General features: G+C 40.1%; 1 protein-coding gene across 3 annotated transcripts in view; it reads left to right on the top strand.

The window, feature by feature from the left end:
• DSP (desmoplakin) overlaps window positions 1–5,374 on the top strand; it is a 38,813-nt gene extending 33,439 nt beyond the window's left edge. For all 3 annotated transcript variants that reach the window (XM_051799055.1, XM_051799056.1, XM_051799057.1), the window contains exon 24: window positions 1,498–5,374. In XM_051799055.1, the coding sequence (XP_051655015.1) occupies window positions 1,498–4,692 (3,195 nt within the window). In that variant the 3' untranslated portion in view covers window positions 4,693–5,374. The remainder of the gene's footprint in view (window positions 1–1,497) is intronic.
• Window positions 5,375–22,458: the final 17,084 nt, after the last annotated feature.

Here is a 22,458-nt window from a genome sequence, read left to right as displayed (position 1 = left end):
TTGCAGTGTCCATTTGAACAAATTAATTCACCCTTTGCTGTTTGAAGTCACTGCACTTGTGATTAACATTCCCTTTATGACTTTCTCTTATTAATTTTTAAATAAAAATGGCAGGATTTGGCTGCTACCTTAGCTACCTTAGCCTGTTTACTCCCTGGAAGTTCTAGGGATCCATAAGCTGTCTTATCATCTAGCCAAGCCTTGCCTTCAGCCCTTGCCCCAGGAGAAACATGGGCTCCGTGCCAGCCTCCACCAAACCATCCTAGGGGAAGATGAGAGTAAATGGAGTACAACTGTGCTTTAATCGTCCCCTGCTGGCTGTGTGCTTCCCTGGGGTATTTCAGACAGGATGGGTTAAAGCAGTCCTTTGAGGCTGACCTGAGTGCTGTCACAAACTAAACTGGCTAAAAACCCCAGAACCAACAAGCTGTCAAAGTGCTGCTTAGCTGGTAAGGTGGTGACTACAAGTGAGGATTAAAGATCATGTTGTCAGCTGTACCTAAAGTACTTAGAGCCTACATTTCATTGACTGTTTTGGGGATTTATGTTCCTAAGTCACCAAGGGGATTTGCAAATTTTGCAATTGGCCCTTATTTCTAAAACTCTAGGTGACAACATAAGTTAAAGAAAATATTTTTCGTATTTTATTCTGCATGGTTTCTTGTTCAAAGAGGTACTCTTTAAATACATACAAGTGAGCACTTGTGAAAATGTTTGTTTTTTCTTATATTTTCCCCTTTTCTCATTCCCATTCCCAGTTATTCTTTCCTTTATTCAGTTTTTCTTTCCTTTATTTTAAAAATCTTAATAATGGTTTCTAAAAAATACTAACATTTAGGATTATATAACATCTGTGCATATATATGTATCTATGCATGTGTTACAAACAGATAAACTTGTATTCAGTTTAATATGGACTGCATACAAATATGCATGCTTGTGGGTGTTTGTGTATGGGTGTACAGATATGAAGACATTATGTGAATTAAAACGTAAAGCAACACAGGTAAAGTTGTTTGGAGTAACATATGAAACTAACAGGAAAGCAAAAATCAAGTAATATATTTCCTTTTTATCCTCAGCCCATAGAAATTCATCCAGGTTAGTAGGACTGCCAGGGATGGGGATGTCTGCTGAGCATCAGATTATTAGTTAGTCTTGAATGCTCTGTGTATTTGTTGGTGTACTGTGAGTAGTATCAAAAAGTTATAAAGAGAGAACTAAATCAGCAGAAAATCAAGGCTATGGATAACAGAATGGAGTCTCCAAGTCTCAGGTGGTACTAGAGACACTGTCAGTGAAGGGATAATGTACCTTCTCTGGTTTAAGTGTATCTATGGTCTTGGGTAAGGCACTGCTGTGACTAGCATGTTTTCCAGTGGCAGCTTGCTGCAGGTTAAATGACAGGCTGAAGAGCATTTTAAGTGGAGGAAATAACTCTAACCAGCATAAACTCTAACCATCCTTTCTTGGTTTATTTCTCCTTCACAATTGTAGGCATCCAATAGGATTCAAGAATCCAAAAATCAGTATAGTCACATTATGCAAGAAAGAGAAACCCTGCTGATAAAAATGAGTGCTTTGGAGCAAGACAAAGCCAGGTTGCAGAGATTAGAAGAGGAGCTGAACCGTTTGAAAGTTACCCTGGAATCAGAGTCACGTTTGAAGCAACGCCTGGAAAGTGAGAAGCAACAAATACTGAATGACCTCAATCAGTGGAAGAGCCAACACTCCCGAACAGAGGAATCGATAAGGAAGATCCAATGTGAAAGAGAGAAGAGTGAGAGGGAGAAGAATAGCCTGAGGAGCGAGATTGAAAGGCTGCAGATGGAAATCAAACGGATTGAGGAGAGATACCGGTGCAGACTGGAAGAGACCACTGTCAAAAACCAGTCGGAGCTGGAGTCCGAGCGTCTTAGGCTGCAAAGAGAGATTGAGAAACTGAAGCAACGCCCATATGGGTCTCACAGATCTACGCAGACTGAGGAAGACTTTTGTATTGATGCCTCCAAGCTGCTGTTCAGTGGGTTGCGGAAGAAGATTACAGCAATGCAGCTGTATGAGTGTCAGCTGATAGACAAACTCACACTGGATAAACTGCTGAAGGGGCAGAGGTCAGTGGAAGAAGTCGCGGCTGACATTGAACCCTACCTCAAAGGGGCAGGAGCTATTGCAGGGGTGTCGCTTTCGCCCAGACAGAAGTACTCTTTTGTGGAGGCCAAACGGAATCAGCTGCTTACAGCAGAAAATGCAGTCCTGCTCTTAGAAGCCCAGGCAGCAACAGGAGGTGTGATAGACCCGCACCGGAATGAGATGTTGACCGTGGACAGTGCTATTGCCAGAGATCTGATCGACTTTGATGACAGAGAACAAATCTATACAGCAGAAAAGGCTATTACAGGTTTTAAAGATCCTTTCTCAGGCAAAACTGTGCCAGTATCTGAAGCCATCAAGAAAAATTTGGTTGACAGAGAAACTGGGATTCGTCTGCTGGAAGCCCAGCTGGCTGTAGGAGGGATTGTTGATCCTGTCAACAGTGTTTTTCTACCCAAAGATGTAGCTTTATCTCGTGGGTTGATTGACAAAGACCTCTACAGGTTACTAAACAACTGCCAAGGCAATGCAAAGAACTTCATTGATCCCACCACCAAAAAGGCAGTCACTTACATGCAGCTGAAGGAAAAATGCAGGATTGAACCACACACTGGTCTGCTCCTCCTTCCAGTGCAGAAGAGGAGTATGTCCTTCCAAGGGATCAGGCAGCCCGTCTCAGCAGATGCACTGCTTGAGGCTGGAATAATCAAGGAATCAACAAGGAATGACTTGGAAAGAGGCGCAATTACAGTGGAAGAAGTGAGCGAGAGAATTATTGATTTCCTTCAGGGCTCTAGCTGTATAGCTGGTATCTATAATGAGGCTACTAAAGAGAAACTCGGAATTTACCAAGCTATGAAAATAGGTTTGGTTAGGCCAGGGACAGCCCTTGAACTCCTAGAAGCCCAGGCGGCCACAGGGTTCATAGTGGATCCTGTAAGCAACGTGAGGCTGCCAGTTGAGGAAGCTTACAAAAGAGGCCTTGTTGGAATTGAATTTAAAGAGAAACTTCTCTCTGCTGAAAGAGCTGTCACTGGGTACAAAGACCCAGAAACTGGAAACATCATTTCTCTGTTCCAAGCAATGAACAAAGAGCTCATAGAGAGAGGCCATGGTATTCGTCTGCTGGAGGCCCAGATTGCTACTGGAGGAATCATTGACCCCAAAGAGAGCTACCGCTTACCAGTAGAGACAGCCTACAAACGCGGCTACTTCAATGAAGAGCTCAACCAGATCCTTAGTGATCCAAGTGATGACACCAAAGGGTTCTTTGATCCCAACACAGAGGAAAACTTGACCTACTTGCAACTGAAAGAAAGATGCATAAAGGATGATGCAACAGGGCTCTGCCTTCTACCCCTGAGAGAGAAGAAGAAGGTGGTGCACACCTCACAGAAGAACACCCTTAGGAAGCGCAGGGTTGTCATTGTAGATCCAGAAACAAACAGGGAAATGTCCGTGCAGGAGGCATACAGCAAAGGCCTCATAGATTATGACACCTATACAGAACTAGCTGAGCAGGAGTGTGAGTGGGAAGAAATAACTATTACAGGATCAGATGGCAGCAGCAGAGTTGTCCTTGTTGACAGAAAAACGGGTAGCCAATATGACATCCAAGATGCTATTGATAAAGGTCTGGTGGAGAGGAAGTTTTTTGACCAGTACCGTTCTGGCAGTTTAAGCCTAACGCAGTTTGCAGACATGATTTCCTGCCGTAACGGCACTGATGAGGTGTTTCGGCATGAGTCAGTGACTCGGTCTCCCACAGTGCTGAGTGTCAGGAGTTCTTCTTCGTTGATCAGAAGCGGTTCTTTCTCAGAGACACCAGACGAGTGCAGTCCTATTGCAGCCATATTTGACACGGAAAACTTGGAGAAAATCTCCATTTCAGAAGCTATACAGCGGGGCATTGTGGATAGCATCACCGGGCAGCGGTTACTCGAAGCCCAGGCCTGCACAGGGGGCATAATATGCCCTACTACCGGCCAGAGGCTTTCGCTTCAGGAAGCCACTGGTCAAGGCATCATCGATCAGGATATGGCCACACGTCTCAAACCAGCCCAGAAGGCCTTCATAGGGTTTGAAGGCATAAAGGGAGGACGGAAGAGGATGTCTGCAGCTGAAGCAGTGAAGGAAAAATGGCTGCCTTATGAGGCTGGGCAGAGGTTCCTTGAATTCCAGTACCTCACTGGAGGTCTTGTGGACCCAGAAGTGCGTGGAAGAATAAGCACTGAAGAAGCCATTAGAAACGGATTGATTGACGGTCGCGCTGCCCAGAAATTACAAGACACCAACAACTATCCCAAAATTCTGACCTGCCCGAAAACCAAGCTGAAAATATCCTACAAAGATGCAATGAATCGGTCAATGGTGGAAGACATCACAGGGCTTAAACTCTTGGAAGCAGCCTCTGTTTCCTCTAAAGGCATATCCAGTCCCTACAACGTCTCCTCTGCACCCGGCTCTCGCTCTGGCTCTCGCTCTGGCTCACGTTCAGGCTCACGCAGTGGGTCTAGGAGGGGAAGCTTTGATGCATCAGCAAGTTCTTCATATTCTTATTCATACTCAACCTTCAGCAGTGGGTCTATTGGGCGCTAATAACAAGTGAGGGGATGTGTCTGCATTTTATTATCAGTTAGATTATTCTATATTTCCTTTCCAAGAAGAAAAAAAAACATCAGCAAAGTATCCCAAAGCAAAACCTTGAAGCCTTTTCTGGGTGTGTTACACTTCTCTTCTGAAAAAGCTGTAAAATGCTTGAATGCAAACTTGCAGGTTAGGGAATGCAAAAGTAATATTTGTGAATTTTGAGTTTTGGTTCTGATTTCCTTTTAGTGTTTGGATTTTAATAGGTCTCTGTATATTTTAAATACTGTGTCGTGCCTTCTCCTGTTATCCATAACTGTCAATCCATAAGGTGATAACTGAGGTTTGAAAATCTTGCAGTAGTTAATTTTTTTCCACATAGACCTTTTTCAATTTGCTATTAAGAAGAAAAAGATATTAACAATGTGGATAGAAAATGCCCTTAATATTGGTTTAGAATCTATACCATAAACATGAAACTGTCTTTCAGATGCTCTACTTTATGTTTGGCTACTCATTTTCTGAAGTATAGCTTGGTGGATATAAAGGGCTATTATTGGACTGGGCTTTTGTTTTACTGTTACCCATATACATTTTCTACTGTTTTGCTTGATTTCCCTGTAACGAAAAAAAATAAAATCTAAATGCACCATGTGACCTCTTCTCGGCAATAAACTTCTGAAGTTTTAAAATATTTGGTGTGTACCTATTAAGTTTATCTGTGGACATTCTTGGAGGTGCAGGTTAAAGAAAGAACCGTTTTTAAAAGTAGCAAACACTAGCTATGTTATAAAGAATGTACAGGCACATTATTTTTCATGATGCTGAGACATCACTTTTATGAATGTGGACTTCTGATTCTGTATTTTCAGTAGGAAAAGGAAGATAGCACCAATAAGGGAAACTATGCCCCAGAAGCAGAAAGCCTGTTTGCACAGTTGTTTATAGACTTGATGATGATGATGACGATCAGATGCATGTTTCTTCTGCTTGTCATCCAGCTCATTATCTCTGCAGCTGCAAGGGACTGAGTCAGATTCTCTCTTACACATTGATGTTACTTGAGCAAAACAAAGAACTGGCTGGCTTAGCTGGACAGTATGAAAGATGCACAGGAGCATCTTTCAAAACCTGAACAATCACCTCCTGTAATGTCCTTCCTCCTCTTCTGCTGGCTCCCGAAAGCCTAGGCTGAGAAAATAGCAATAGGATATCAACGTTTGCATGATGTCTTCTTGTCCTCACTTCTATGTAGGCTGCTGGCAGCCTTCTGGTTCCTTTTATTGGAGCTGAGAAAGTTCCTCAGATAAGAAACCAGAGGAGGACGAAATGACCACAGTGTTAGAGGACACAAAAGTGATTTGAAGCTACTTCAGCTCTAATTAATGTTTCTTAGCCAGTGTGGAAAATGACTTGTATACATTGTCCTCTCCCCTTCGGCACACAGTGCAGATACCTCTGGGTAAGCACTATGTTCTCAGCAGAGTCATTGATCACATACAAGAATTTAGTATGGTTTTATACAACTGCTCATACAGTGCTTTAATGACAAAACTATTAGTATAATTTCCCAGTAGCTGAAATAAATTCCTCCTTTAAGTAGTTTAAAGCACATAGCTCCTTTTAGTCCTGTACCATGTACATACTCTATGAATTTGATCAGTTGCTATAGATAGAAAGAAGCTGATGGGCATAAATGCTAGTCACTGTTAATGATGCTGCCTAATTTTTTGGTAGCACATTTCTTTTCTGCAGTAAGGAATAGCACAGGTTTTGATCCTACTCTCTCTGCATGAAGTTTACCCTTTAGCCTGAGAAGCATTTTCAGTGTTTTCTGAAGATAAGAGCTGTGTATAAAATCTCTGCCATATATACTGGACTAAGAAATTAAATGGACTGGTGGAAGTCAATGTTGGAAAGTAGGTGAGAAAGTGCCTCCTGTCTCCTAGGAAACTCCACAGTTTCAGAGATTTCTCTCTACAGCTGAGTTCATTAGCTGTATCATAGAGGAAGAGTCAATGTCGGAACAGCTTTCTGACTGCTAGGGAGAAACAATCCTGTAAAAAAAATCACTGTTTTATTTAATCCCAGTCTGTCTCTGCAGTTTTAAATGACTATGAGGTTCCTGCAGTCTACAGAAAAAGCAAAACTGGTCATTACTGAAGGGAAGTCCACTGTTGGGTGCATGCACCCCTGCAGTTTGCATGGGTTGAGAAATCCTGCACACTTCACAGCAGACTGGGCTTATGTTTTTTTGCTCAGGTCACTCCTGGCATCTCTTTTAGGTTGTTTAAAGCTCCATCCTTACATAATACCCACATTTCTAACTGCTCAATCAACCTTTTGTCCTGTCATGGTGACTGAAATATGAGGTAATCTCACAGAAATTATGATGACAGTGCTTTGCCTTGCATACGCTCCAGCAGCAGCTGCTTGTGTGGCATTAGTGGTGGCTTTATACAGCCAGAGAAGCAGAAGACTCAGGTGCCCAGGGCCTGAGTAGCAGCTGAGCCAGAGTAGGCAGCAGGTGGGGCAAGACACTGCTGGCATGGGATAATAAAGAGATGAGTTGAGGGTTTTCCTCCACCATAAAGCAGTGCTGAGGAAGGAGCTTTGGAAGAATCTCTCATTTCCAGAGCTGAGGTTGGGCACTTGCAACCCTGTGGATAGGTCTGGCAGACAGGCATGACAGGTGAGCACACCCAGGGGGCCAGTGTTGCAGAGCTGAGGAGACTGTGTTTGTCTCCTCAGTGTTCAGCGTTTTTGAGATAGGAGAGCCTTGCCTAGGGTTTGAAGAGCAGGCAGGCTGTGATTTGTTCTGGTGTGATGTAGCCAGGGCTGCTGCTGTGGATTTGGGGCTGGGTGTTCATAGGATCTGGTACTCTTTTTCACCCCAGGTGGAATGAACTCTATTCATGGATTCTAAAAAGAAAGACTGGCAACTTTGGATGATCTCTGCTGCTGAGACAGTAATTCCTTGGTATTGAAAAGCCTGAATGAACTTGTTGGTCCAGCCCGTAGCAGTGAGCGCTTCCCTGTGCTGGGAGGAGTGCTGGGCTGAGTGTACTCATCAGCAGCCTTGTAGTTTCCAGTCACTCCTCTGAATTTTCTGTCTCCTACTTCCTCCCTGTGCCTCAGGGTAGGTGATACTCACTCTCTTCAATGGTGAATGGTTGCCCAGTGTGCTGACTTGGCTGCTGTGGCTGGGGACAGTTCAGTCATTAGCAGGCTCAACTCCTAAGATAATTGGGCTTTGTTCTGAGTAGGATTGAAATATATTTACAAGAGTTTTATTGACTGATTTAATGGCCTTGATGTTGTGAATTTGCTGTCCTTCGTTTTGAGGCTGGGAAATAACTACTGCCCCAAAGTGTGTAAATCACCATATGGTTTGCGCAATCCAGCAGTGCTCAAGACAGAGTTTTGTCTGTCTTAGGCTATTTGGGAATGTACACATGCCACAGTTAATTAATAACCTAACCTTATGAATACGGAAGGGGGTGGGGAGATTCACAGAATAGCAAAAATATGACTTTGTATAAAAATGTTTCAGTTATTACTAAATTATAAGTATTTACACAGAGGGTGGGGTTTGGTTGGTTTTTGTTCTGGATTTGTTCCAATTTTTATATGGTTTTATAATATAAATGTGGAAGAGTTATTTACCTTGTTGGAGTTCCTGTGAATCTCGGCTGTTTCGAGAGGAGCAGAATTTACATGTGCAATTCTCTCAGGATAACGTTATACTCGAAAATACTTTTTTGCCCAAACAGTCTGAGACCCTGAGCCCCACAACTCAGGCTGTGCATAGCCCCTCTGCTTCTCTGTGTCCTGTGTTCAATAGCTTGGCGTTTAATGATTATGTATTTGTGATGGAGTTTAAATATTTTTTGTCCTCAGTTACATCAAATACACAATTGGTACATTTATATCTGCATCATACTATAAGGAAAAAGCAATATTTGGGGCTCCATTCGTTATCTGTCAGAGCCAGTTCCAGCTTTAGTAGTTTACCAGCAAAATATTTTATGGTAGCATTAATCCACTGGGAGGTTACTTTAGGAGAGTTGAACATCCATCTGTTAATACATGAGATGTTTAAGTGGCTGACCCTTCTGTAGATTCCTGTTCTGTTGGGAAAGTATGTAATGCAATTGTTTGCATTACAATCCAAGTGCACCTGGTGAACAAGGGACTGCTGGATACCCAGAGTGGCCACTGTGTTTGGGGGCTGCATGGGATATCCAGGGGACCCTGAAAGAGTGAACTCTCCACCGTGCGTCACAAAGTCATCTGCTCATGCTGTTTTGACCAGGAGTGATTCCATGAGATGGGGTGAAAATGTACTAGTGTAAAATTTGAGGAGGATCCAAGTCCAGCACATGCTTCAGAGAAGTATCAGTAACACAAGAAAATGATGAGGATTAGGAGGTCAGTGGAAAATGAGCAGCAAAGCACGGGGGAAGACATGCTTTCTCTTAAATTCCCCAGTATGTGCAGCACCCTCCATGCAAATCATAGAATCATTGAGGCTAGAAAGACCTCTAAGGTCATCAAGTCCAGCTTTTAACCTAATTGTGTCTATTTAATTAGAAGTGGCTGTCATTCAACATATACATTACCTCCAAGACCATGGCATCCATCTAAACCAGAGACATCTCTGCCCAAATTGCCCTTTTACCTCTTTGTCATTTGCGGGACACAAAATAAGAGGAGAAGCACAACTGGCCATTGTACAACTCTGCTTTGTGAACTGACCAAGGGGCTTTTGGATTCCTACCTGGTTTCCCCTGTTCACTCCAGAAAATCTCATAGGTCCTCTGGGGCCAGGCTCACCATTAAGTACAGGCAGATCAGATTTCTCTTTTTAAAAATATTGCAGTTTTTTTTTTAATTAGGCCAAGAGTAATGTGCTTGTTCTTTATTATATTTTTTTCTCCTATGAAAACAAAGTAATGCAAAGTTTTTTACAAGGAAGTAAGGATAGAACTGGGATAGTGGTTGGCTGAGCTAAGGAGTTTAAAAACATAATCCAATTTTCATATTGCTTTATTTTTAAAACTTCATTATTGAATTTAGTTCAATGTTAAAATTTTTCTATAAATATTTGCATTTGGGAAATATCAGGAAAATCTTAAAACTTTTCTAGTTTTTTGTGGGTTTTTTTTGTTTTCATTTGTAAGACTGCTCATGGCATTTAGCACATGTTTTGAAATGGTTGTAATTGATATGACGTAGTCAGGTTTTTTGGCAACTAATTGGTAGGATGTGTATGGAGAAGAGTAGGAGGAATGCATTTATCTATAGCCTGGGAACTTTAGAGCTTTCATTTCTTTCAGGATGCTATTAGAGATTTCAATCTAATGTTTCCAAATTTATTCAACTTGTCTTTGGACCCTCTGCTGTACAAGTTGGAAGAGGAAGGGTGTGGGTCCCACCATGTTTAGACAAATTTGACATTGGCCTTAGCAGATAACTTGGTTCTATTAAATAAATCTTGGAATGGAGTGCAGAAAATATTGAAGTTTTAGAGGTCTTTTGTGATCTGACCTCAAAACACGAGGGGAGAAGTGCCATGGCTTTATATTCACTCTGTGAATGACTCTTACATGAACAGTGACTATCTGGTATGTATAATAAATGGAACACTCCTCAGTATGATTGATCCAGATAGTTCTGAAAAATAGCTTGATATACCTGTATATAGACCCATGGGTTGGAATATCTAAGCTGCACCTACTAGGAAAAGTGAATGGATGGTAAAAGCAGATTGGGCAGACTCTACTGAAGCCATTTGACAAAGTGGGCATCTTGAAGGGATATAATATTCCATGATTGATGTACTTAGCAGGCCAAGCCAATGTGGAAACCATGTACCTACAAACCCTTGATTTGGCACCCCAGAACAGTCACGGTGATCTTGGAATTTGTGAGTGGTAAGGAACTAGTCTTGGGATGGGAGATACCTTCTACAAAGCTCATCTTTCCAATGCCTTGAGACTGGCGAATGTAGGAATTTTTGACTGGGACCAAGTTGCTTCCCCAGGGCTGTGAGATTACTAACTTTGGAAAGGATAAAATTAGTAGCAACTGGGTTAAGCATCATTGGGGCATTTCTCACAGAAAGCTCATCACTGTGTTACAATGAACCTAACATCTACCCCAAATTTCTGGCAAGGGGTAGGGAGGACACTCAAATTAAGAACTGTTGGTGTTCTTGAGCAGAGAGTGAGACTCGCTCACATATTACTAGGTAAAAGAGGCACAACCAATTGTGTGAAGTATTGGCAGAGAAAGCTAAAGAATGGGTAATATTTCAGGAGTCACTTTTAAAAGATCAAAAGAATTAATTATATAAACCTGACCTGATATTTTTCAAGGCAGGTCAGGCCTTTGTGGTGGACATAACTGTTAGATATGAGAGTAAAACCATCACCACTTGCTGATGCAGTGGCCGAGAAAGGAGCAAGTCCAGGACGTGAAAAATGCCAGTAATATAAAATTGATTTTATTTCCTATAGGTGCATGTGGGAAGTAGTATGAGGGCAATTACAGGCTACTAGCTAAATTAGGACTCTCAAGTTCCCAGCAAGCAAAGATTACCCATTATATTTTGAATTAAGCTCTATTTACATCCATGGACATTTTACATATATTCACAAGTCAAGCAAGAACTATTTTCAGTTCTCAGTTAACCAGACCTCTTCTGGAGGATATACAATATCAGTTTGTGTCTTGAGTTCTCTACTAATGTACACAGAAGCTGCTTAAAAGGTCAGTTACACATCTGCTTGATTTCACTTAAAATTAACAGTGTAGATTTTACTTAACATTAGTAGTGTAGATTTTACTTAACATTAATAGTGTATTACTTTATTTTTTTACATATGCTTGGTGAGAGGTTTGTAAGTTTGCCTTCTTTCTCCCTGCTACCTTGCCCCCTTCACCACCCCCCACCCACCCCGCTCTCATGGCAGATTTGGCTTATCTTCCTTCTAGAGGTCATTTTTTGAGCAGATTTTCTGAGATTTGTCTGCTTTTCAGTTCTTTAATTTCAGTATTTGAAATATCTGTATCTTTAGGTCAGATTCTGCCTTGGATCTTGAACTCTCCCAAAGTTTTGGTAAGCAGGTCTCCAGAAATATTCAGGAAGATTTTTCTTTCCTGCCTCCTTCTGGAAACAAAAGCAACTCCTACAAACAAGGCTTTCCCCTCCCACTAGAAACCTTGGAAACACCCTCAGTTGACAATTCTCACTGAACCTTGTTGAGCTGTGACTGCTGCACATCTGCTCCAAGGATAAGCAGGATTCTGCATTGTAGTAGGAAGGTGACCCTTCCCTTTGTCCCAGCCACACTCCAGATATCCATATAATTCAAAAGAAGATTGTAGTTGTGTGTTTGCCTGAGAAGGTATCATTAGGATTTAGTACACTAAGCCTAATGTTGTATTTCCTGCTAGGCTTTGCAGCAAACTGGAAATTGCATTTAAATAAGTGAAAAAAAAATAAATTAAAAATAAGAAATTGCTACCTCCTACTATACTGGCACATGGACAGGCACACACTGCCACATGTGTATTTGTACCACTCTGGGTCCTAAAAGAGGGACCCAAGCTCCACCACTAATGATGTGGACTGTGCTATGTAACACAGTAAAGGCCAGTCTTCCTGGGGAGCATGTTTGACATTGTTCACTCTTACCTCCTGCCAAGGCAGTTGAAAACATTTGGGATCATTCGCTTCTAGAAAAGGGTAGTTAGTGGCAATAGACTTTGATACAATCTCATTATGCATTCAAGATGAATCTTAGGAGAGTTATTAAGCTGGGCTCATCATGAGTTATGAAACTTTTATTTATTTTTTAGTTCTGGAGGAACAATAAAATACCTATTTCTAGTTCATTTTTACAGCAACCCTGACCAGCAGGACGGGAGAAGCTTAGAAGGCAGCAGCAATAGCCAAGGATATTACTGTATTGCGTGGCAAGTCTCTTGGTGTAATCATAGTAAAAAATCAGGCTGTAGGAATCATCTGGAGTTCTTTAGCCAATCTTAGATTTTTGGCAAATCTTTTTGCAGTAAAGTCCATTGTGTACTGTTGAAAGGTAAAGTTCTGGAAGATGCTAGTTTCTGCTATAATTTTATTTCTTTTTTTTTTCTATATCCCAGTTACTGTGAGTACTAAAACTGATTTAATGCTCCAGCCACACTGTACTGACTGTTGGAACTCAGGGATCCTGTCTTAGCCCTAGTGCTGTGATCTCCAAGGGACACTGAGCAAACAATGAAATCTTTGCCAGGGTAAGCTTTTTGTACCTGCAAACTGGATTCATTAGCATTTTGAAGCGAACCCTAACTCTCATGCTTCCCTGGACTGCCATTCACTCCTGAGATACCACATGCCCTTCATCACTCTGGAAATAACAAAGCATTCCAAATAAAGTTCCTCATCTTACTCAATATATCTTAGTGTCTCAGAAGATTTTTTTGCTATTGTTTGTGTATCTAAGTGAATTTAATGCTCTCCAGTAATCTGCTTTGATACCACTAGATAGTTATTTCCAATATATACTAGGAAGTTTACCCATTGTGTTCCGCTTGTGTGCTTTTAGTTAGACATCTTTGGGCACAAGTGTATAACTTTGATTTTTAGGCCACTTGAACAATGTATGGAACAGTTTACTCCTTCTCCAGCTCATGCCCCCCTCAAGAGAATATCCTGTTAGTCTTTCAGGGAAGTGTTGTCATCTGCACACCGTAATGCAGAGAAGCCCAAGTATTGCAATGAAGTCCTCCCAGGAGTAAGAATAAGGTGCTGTTTCACAGCAAGGATGCTGGAAATTTTCAAAAAAAGAAAAAGTAGGGTAGAATGTTTTCATCATCAATTCCTAAAAATCACTTTAAAAATTACATTTGCTTTTACAGAAATTTATGGTATCGTTGGCAGAATCAATGAGGTAGGCCCAAACACAAAATGACCTTGTTTTATATACTATATGCTCACCTTCTCCAGCCTCTCCCATACCTCCTGTGTAACCTTAACTCTAGCAAAATTAAAGAGATGATGCTGTAATTGAGTTGCCTGAAATTTTGCGTGGTACACAGTATACAACATCAAAAAGATTGTGATCCTATGAATAACAAACATTAGAAAATGTTTTGCAAAAACCACAGTCAGGACTAATCATCCTGTAGAGTAGTAATTTCCTTAATTTTTACAGTAATGAAAAAATAATCTCAAGGCTACAGTGTTTCTGTCTACCATGTAGCTGTATATTTGAATCCTGTTCTTTAGCTAACCAAGGGAGATTGCTAAAGTGCTCTGTGTCCTTTCTAAGTAATTTGTGCAGAAATAGCAACCTTAAAGAGTAGACAGGTTTTGGTAGTTCTAGTCTTTCAGCTAAGCCTGCTGAAAATCACTGAATACTTCCTTAAGCCTAATTTTTGCAATCTTCTAGGTGCTTGAGTGTCAGTCCTGCTGGAATTGGGAGGACTCATTCTGGGGAAAGGTATTTCGATGACTGAGCAGAAATAGTAACTTGTAAAAGCATTTTTGTTACAGTGGTGGGGTCTAGAATGTATTGGGCCTGTCTACACCTTTTGGGAGTAGCAGCACTGGGATAAATCCTGCATTCATCCTGCTTTTGCTGACTTTAGCTGACTTTCCTTATATAGCCTGAGTAGAAAACAGATGCTGCTGGAAACAAATGATTTAAAAAAAAAATATAGCTGTTGAGGAATGGTGGGTATTTAGGATTGGCTTCTGCTGATTGTAAGCTACACCTAAAGAGAATATATAGGACCTGTGGTGGGTCCCAGTGGCTATAATAGTTACTTAATGAGCAGTGATGTGTCTCAATGCATTAAACTGGTGGAAGGTGGTAAACATGAAGTTTGTCACTTGCACAGAGAAGATATACTGGTATTTGAACTGAAATTTATCTTAAGGATAATATTTTCAGAAGGTATAATGATTACATGTCTATCTGTAGTGAAATGTTAGTATTGAGAATACTCATTTTTTGGACCTCTGTTTCCTACATCCACAGCAACAAGATCAAATCTCATAAATGCAAATTGCAATTAGGCTGATATTTCAGACCTTCTTTCTAGCACAAGAGCAACCATCTCCCTCACTCCTATCAATACCATTCTGGAATGCAAAACCAGCTATTACTATTGGGTTTTGAATGAGCAGTAAGATTACACTGATCCTTACCTAGCTGCTTCCAGCAAACAATGTAAAAATGCAGGGTAATAATTGTGTATCACATCATGTTTTGGTTCAGACCTGGCAAGCTGGGATCTCCTTGTGTTGGAAAATTAGAAAATTCAGGTATTTAAAAATAGACACATTGAGTCAATTCAATCATTTCTCAGCATCACAATACACACAATATGGTCAGGTGTTACTTTTCCTTACTAAGCATGAATGCATCAAAACTAACTTTGAGAAAAGATTGTTAGTTGTTTTGATGAAGCCAAGCAGCACAGCACTCTGGTAGTTCACTGACCTTTCTCAAAGTTAACAAAAGATTGTCAGACTGGAGAACGCCGCAATCTAAATATAGGACAGGAATTTGCAAGTGAACAAGACACGTAAACAAGGGGGAGATTGCTATGTACTAATTAAATAAATGAAGCTTCGTATAAAAGGTGAGATATGAGGCAATGCAGAATATTTGCTTTCCCACCTTTAGAATCAACTTTACCTTTTTCTTCAGAAAAACCAACCCTTTTTAATACAAGCAAGAAGTTTTTAAGCCCGTGTAATGTGTGGTAAAATGTCTCTCTCTTTCGGAATCACAGAGATCCAAAGCTACTGAAGTTCCGCTAACTGCTGTGTCTAATCCCTGGAACCTGGTATCTGATAATGAAAAAAGATAATATTTAAGGAAGAGAACAAAAGAACACAGCAACTGGTATATGCTTTGTAATTACGTGTGCTGTTCAAGGATCCTGATTATTTACCATACGTCCTGAGTAGCCAGAGGATCTTTCAGAGCCTACTGGCTCTGAGATAACCTGTCAAGTATAAAGCTAGTACTAACTGGTAATTCTGGAGCAGGCATATTACAGATAAGGTGAAATAACTTTCAAGCTGATATTCTGGTACCATGAGTAGTCCTGAAAGACGGCAAAAGGATGAAAGTGTTAAATGAAAGTGATAAAAGGTAGTTCTACAACACTTGGTGATACGCTTTGCCATAACTCATACATACCATATGCCTTATGATTTTATGTATATATGTGTATTAGACTGGTCTAAAAGCATTTTGTTGGGAAGGGAAATAAATAGCAAGAGAAAGCATCCATCTTAATCCATAATGACCCTGTAGTATTTCAAAGAGAAACTGTGTAAGAATCATATCTGATATGTTAGTTGTGGATGTTCTTGTTCAGCCAAGCCACCACTTTCCTTTTTAGTACTACCCGTCAGAAGATAAGGATGACAGTCTGATAAAGGAAGCATTTGCTACATAAACAAAGAAAGAATTTTGGATTAAAAGCTGTCCAGATAAAAGTCAATGAAGATGTTAGAGACATGGGAGGGTTGTGGGATGGAGAAGTGGGTAGCAGTGTCAAAAATGTAATTTTTACTGCAATCACTGATTTCTTGCAATTTCTATTTTCTTACAGCCATTCTTAGAATTTCATACATTTCACATTATTAACAGACCCTATCACTTTTTGTTAGATGCAGTTCAAATGCAAGATACTGGCTTTTATATTTGGAATAAAGTTAGAGTATGAAAAAAAATTATGTTATTTCTAAACATCCAACAGATAAACATTATTTGCTATTCCTAGATGTGACGACATGGTTGTCCTCCCTATGACATGAGAATTACAGAATAATATATAACATACTAATATTTTGCTGTCTTTGATATTTATGACTCATTTTCCCAACCCAGTGTGCATCACTATGAGCAAAAGTTAATGTACCTGTCAAGAGTTAAGAAAGAAAAATATTCAGACTAGAAAAAGCATCTCTTTTCCAAAATTCAAATTTGCAGTGGGCTTAGAGCTGAAATTTACACTTGGATATAAATACAGATCCCAGTCAGGGTAACCACACCCCTTTATAATCTTAGGTAAATTAAGAAGAATTAGAAGTACTTTGATTTGCAGCTGTAAGAAGAGAGGCTTTGCCTCTTGGAGATCTAGGATGAAGTTCTGGCTCTACAAAAAGAACAGGGAACTGACTACTGATTCCAGTGGGACCAGTTTTCTGCCTTAGTCCTTTAATATTTTCAAACAAACTCAATTTTTTAAGCAAATGAGTAATACAGTCTTGCAACTCCCTAATGTTTCATGCATTGTTAGAGGCTTGTTCTACTTTATGCCATAAATGTCTGTCCTCCTTACCAGGAGGACTGGCACAACCTGGTTCTCTCAAAAATACTGTTCCGATCTTCTGGGAGTTTCCACAGATCCCAAAAAAACATCCTTGTGGGAAAGGGAAGAAATATGCAACAAGAAAAGCAAGTAAGTAGAGAATAGCTAGGCTAAAATTGGCTCATTTAAGTAGTACTTAATATACACTTCCTTTGTATGTACCAAGTGGTAAAAAAGATGTGTGTCTAATTTCCCTATTTACAAATCCATAAAGCAAGAAAGTTGCCTGCTCATATTCCTGTAAGGAAGAGGTGAAGGAAAAAACAACAGTGAAAACTAGCCAAATGAATTTATTTAAAACCTCAGGGAAAAGAATCCCCAAAGATGTCTTATTAACAGTCAGTCAGCTCACCACCCCAGGAACTTCACAGCAGGTTTCCTCTGCTGCCATGTTATGATCTACCTGAAGTTCAAGCAGTGGCACATCAACCTGCAGGATAAACCAATCAGAAGAGAGAGTTTCCAAGCAGAGTACTGTTGTGTTAAGGGGACTAGAGGGAAACCTCAGGGGCCCTAGAGAGACTGGAGGACAAACAGGGAGTCTCGGTCACCACCACCATGTCAGAGGAAGGGCCTCCGCTGCCATGTTGCTGCTGACAGGGGCAGCTGTCCTGACCCACCGGTCAGGGGCATGATGTTCATTATAAATCCTTGTCAGGCTGAGCAAAGACACTGGACACGTGTCTGGGAACTTACTGTACAGTCCCCATAACTCTGGCAACCAGCCCACTATTCAGACTGAGAAGGTGTTGGCCAACAAGCCCTTAAATTCTTACAGCACACTTCCACAAGAGCGATGGCTAACAAGCCCTTAATTTCATACAGTACACATCAATAAGTTCTCAACTCCCAAAACAAACTCTTCAAAGGTGCAGGCACACAAGCTACCACACCACTACTCAAAGGTGCTGGCTAACAAACCACAACACACCAGTATTCAGTTGTTCCCCCTCAGAGAGGGAAAACTTTTTACCACCTCAATTGTAATATCTGGAACATGCAGGGCTTGGGTGCATGTCAATGGGAAGTACTAGGCTTAGGCAATTACCTGAATTGCAATTATTTTTTAAATCAGACTCAAAGATCACTAACAAAAAGTGTAATAGTTCAGTAATCTACTGTGAGATCAAAAAAAAAAAATAAAATGTTAGAGACTGGAGGATTTCTGTAACTGAATAAGCTTAGGAAAAAAAAAACAACATTACCTCTCATCCATTCCTTTACTCTTTTAACAGTGTGCCTAATAATAAAGTTTTGGGGTTTGGTTTTGGGGTTTTTATTTGTTTGTTTGTTTGTTTTTAAATAAGGTAAGCTTGAAAATATGTAAAAACACATTATCATAATATTCTTCATCATTTATTTTTGTGCTTGCCTATCTAATTTTTGCCTATTTTCTAAAAATAATGTCCTTAACATTTCTTAAATTGTATTTGAAGGAAGGAATTGAGTCACAATTTTCCCCAGTGTTTAGGAACTATAAATCTGGTCAAGAATGTGATTAACCAAGATCAGCTGGCAACAAGACTAGACATTGCTATCTACAGGAGAAGGTTACACAGAGTCTTTTATGAACACAGAGGAAGAGCTCCTGATGTGGAAAGTTGCTGAGATATATTGGTTCTTTGAGTTTGTGAAATCAACAGGCAAGTTCAAAATCTTAGTGTGAATTTTGCTTCTGATCCAATATCTTTAATGAACAGTGTTTTTTTTATATACAGACATACAGATGAAGATTAAACTGAACAAAATTTCAACACCTAAAAAATGCAAATGGTTTCAGCTAAAATGTGATTTAAGGTTTCTTGGTCTGTGATGTGGTAATTTTAACTGCCTGCTTTTTTCATCTAGTGGTTTGTCACTTGGCAAACACATCCAGAAATCTCAATGAAAATCCCTTTAAATTACAGTATATACAAATGAGTGCAGGTTAAACTCAATCACTAGCATTCATTTAATGACATAAATTAACAGAATAGTTGAAGTTGGAAGGGATTTCTTGAGATCATCTGGTCCAACCCCCCAGCTCAAGCAGTGTTGCTTACAGCAGGCTGCCCAGGACCATGTTCAGGTTTTTGAGTGTCTCCAAGGATGGAGACTCTACAACCTCTCTGGGCAACCTGTGCCAGGGCTTGGTCACCCTCACAATGAGAACTGCTTCCTGCTGTTCAGAGGGAACCTCCCAAGTTTCTCTTTGTGCCCATTGCCTCTACTTCTGTCATTGGGCACCACTGGAAAGGGCCTGGCTCTGTCCTCTTTGCACCCTCCATTCAAGTATTTATATATGTTGATGAGATCCCCCTGTGACCATTCTCTTCTCCTGGCTGAATGGTCCCAGGCCTCCCAGCATCTCCTCATATGTGAGATGCTCCACTCTCTCCATCATCTTAGTGGCTCTTTATGAAACTCTCCAGTACCTCCATGTCTCTCTTGTATTGAGGAGCCCAGGACTGGACACTAGAGGCACTAGACATAATAACTTTCAACGATTTATGAGATAAAATATGACGTAAAAATATTTGATAATACATTTTTAAAAATAAATTTTAATATGATTTCAGTGGAAACTAGACTTATGTGAATGACAGCCCTTTCTCTAGGTGGCTGTAGGAACACAGCAATTCCTGCATGTTATTTCTTCTGGTGTGCCTTATCTCATACTTTAGCAACACTGAATTATAACAGCTTGGGTGCCCTCTGGTCTAGAAATGACTCCTGAAAGTTCCAAAAATCTCTCTAATACTCATTGCTCTAAAAAATCTTGTGTCATGTGAACATATGGCCTCATCAATGTTTATCCCTGTCTTTTGCAAAATCAGTCTTCTTCTATGGACTTTGGGATTCCTTTCTGCTGTTTCATTAATCCCTTTACTTGGCAGGTTTCTTAACTGAAGCTCTCTTTTGCCTCTTATTGGAGAGTCACTTATTTTAATGTCCTTCTGAGGTGTAAGAAAGGTGGCCTTGTTTTCTTCTTAAAAGATAGGGAGGGAGAAAGGAGTTGTCTCTTGTTGGAAGCACCAGTTCATTGAACCAATTCCAGTTTTAATTTTGAATAAAGATACTATGGAGCTTGGAGATGTGTTTAAAATTATGTACATGGTTAAGTACATGGTTCTTGCCTTTGAGCATGAATGAGTACAGATCAACACAGTGATGAAAACAGGCAACTTTAATGATACAGTGGTTCTCTGAAATAAATTTCTTTAGAAGTGGAACAAAACTTACTAACAAATTACTGTAGTCACAGTTGCTTAAAATTCTGAAATGGCAGTGACTTAATCAACTGCCCCGTTACTTTGATGTGTCAGAAAGTCATGAGGTTTGTTACAACTTTAAGTAGTGACTTTCTGTCTCCCAGTTTTTGTTCCAGGCTGACAGTGTTTTTGACCCTGTAACCATTTGGTAACAGCTTACTCTCTTAGGCTGGAAGTCCTAAAAGTCAACAGTTTACAGCTCTCTGTTGCAGTTACTTGATTTCTGCAGTCTCTTCTAAATATTGATAACAGATACTTTTTTATTTGACATGTATGTCTTAACAAGAGACACATACATGTTCATGTATATTTTATATGTGTACATATATGTACATATATATATATATGCTTTTGTAATACATGAGGAGCAACTGCTTACCAAAGTAGGCCACCCAAGTCATCAGTGCGTAGTAATTTGCACTATGTCTCAGATGTGTGTGTCACCTCAATAACCTTTGAGGTACAGTTTTGCCTTGCAGATTATCATCCTGTCTGGGTATTCTCCCTTGGGACATGAAAATATTTCCATTTCATTTCCATTAGTTTTAAATGGGGTGTTTGGTAGAAGGCTATTTAAATCAGGCTGTCAAACTCAGCACTTGGCATTGATGTGGGAACTGCTGAAATGAAAGCTGGAAGGAGCCAAACTAAAGTGAGCAGAAGGGGTTCCAGTGAAGTGGCTATGGGGGAAAGTGAGTCTGAATTAAATTTTAGTTTATTTCTTAATTACCTAGAGAGTGAAGAGTTAAAGAGAAAATCAGTACTGAGGTAGTGGTACTGGAATCGCTTCTTAGAGGAGACAACACATTGTTGAAGCATTTTTGTTTCATGGATCACACGGTTCCTCATTTGCAGTCTCTGACCATGGTTCCCAGTGACAGCAGTTCTTGAACAGTCCCCCCCGCCAGATTGGTCAAAAAACAACCTGAATATTCCCAGATGCAAATCTCAACGAGTTTGTTCACATGCTGGTAGTTTGTCAGCTATTCTGTATGTTGTTATACCATTGCCAGTGTCTAGAAAATCAAGACTTATTGCTGTTATCTAGCTTCCACTGGAGTGGAAGGACAAGGGTCTGTCCTGCATAGGTGACTGTGCAGGTAGGTCCACCTTTAATGATAGGTGATTATAGAACAGTATGATGAATTATTTGTATGTTTCTCTTCACTCCATTTTAGTTTTTCTAGCTGGAAGTTAGAAGAATAAACACATTTGCCCATTTCTTCACATGTAAAATACGCTATATGTTTGTTCTTTTCAGTCACATAAGGTGTCTGATTTACTGTCACACCATAAACATTAGCTTAATAAAAAAAGAGGACCAGCTTGCTATATGACATAGAAATAGATGCCCATAAAATTGAAAGATCAGTCCAAAATTAGATAGCCTAAATACACTCCAGGAAATCTTTTTTTGTAAGATTCTGTCACTAGGATAAATTATTTAAAAGTCACATTGTCTTCCACATTTAATTTTGAGGATACTATTCAGAATGGAGATATAAAGAGGCTTATAATTCGTTAACTGAATTTAAAAGGGAAAACGAAAGTTTTGCTATACCTTTGTCTCCAAGTCAGATATAATTTTGCAGTGATTGGCCTCTAAAGGGACTTGCCAGATAGGTATAAGTAATTCCACACACAGTAACAATTTTTCTTTTAACACTTGCCATTCATAGCTGCACTTATGTGTATATTTTCTGTTTTCCTTGGCTGCCCCTTCCCTGGTATAATGGTTTTTCAAGGAAGTTTTCCACCAGCAACTCTCTGGCAATTGTTGCGTGCTGATCTTTGTGCTCCAGCCATGCCTGTGGCAAGTCTCGAAATGATGAGAAATACCTGCTTCCAAAATGTAAATGTATCTGACTATCCTATCTTCTCTGTTCAGGTCTTGCCTCTTTACCCATCCCTCAACTCAGCATGATCTGGGATTTAACTAGTATCTATGATTTCTGTAGTTTTCATTATTCTTTCTTGTAAGAAGGAAACATGAAAACTCTTATCAGGGGAATACTGCCTGTGTCCCACTGAAGTGCAGAAATTACAAGTAAAGGACATTTCCTAGAATACTTTTAATACGGCCTCATTTCAAATATATTTTCTTTATATTTCTGACATATTTTGC

Source organism: Manacus candei, unplaced genomic scaffold, assembly GCF_025592945.1.
Source record: "Manacus candei isolate 608988 ecotype Guabito, Panama unplaced genomic scaffold, ASM2559294v1 h1tg000049l, whole genome shotgun sequence".
Taxonomy (NCBI): Eukaryota; Metazoa; Chordata; class Aves; order Passeriformes; family Pipridae; genus Manacus; species Manacus candei.
Note: the sequence above shows the minus strand (reverse complement) of the source record. Positions and strands in the feature narration are given on the sequence as shown.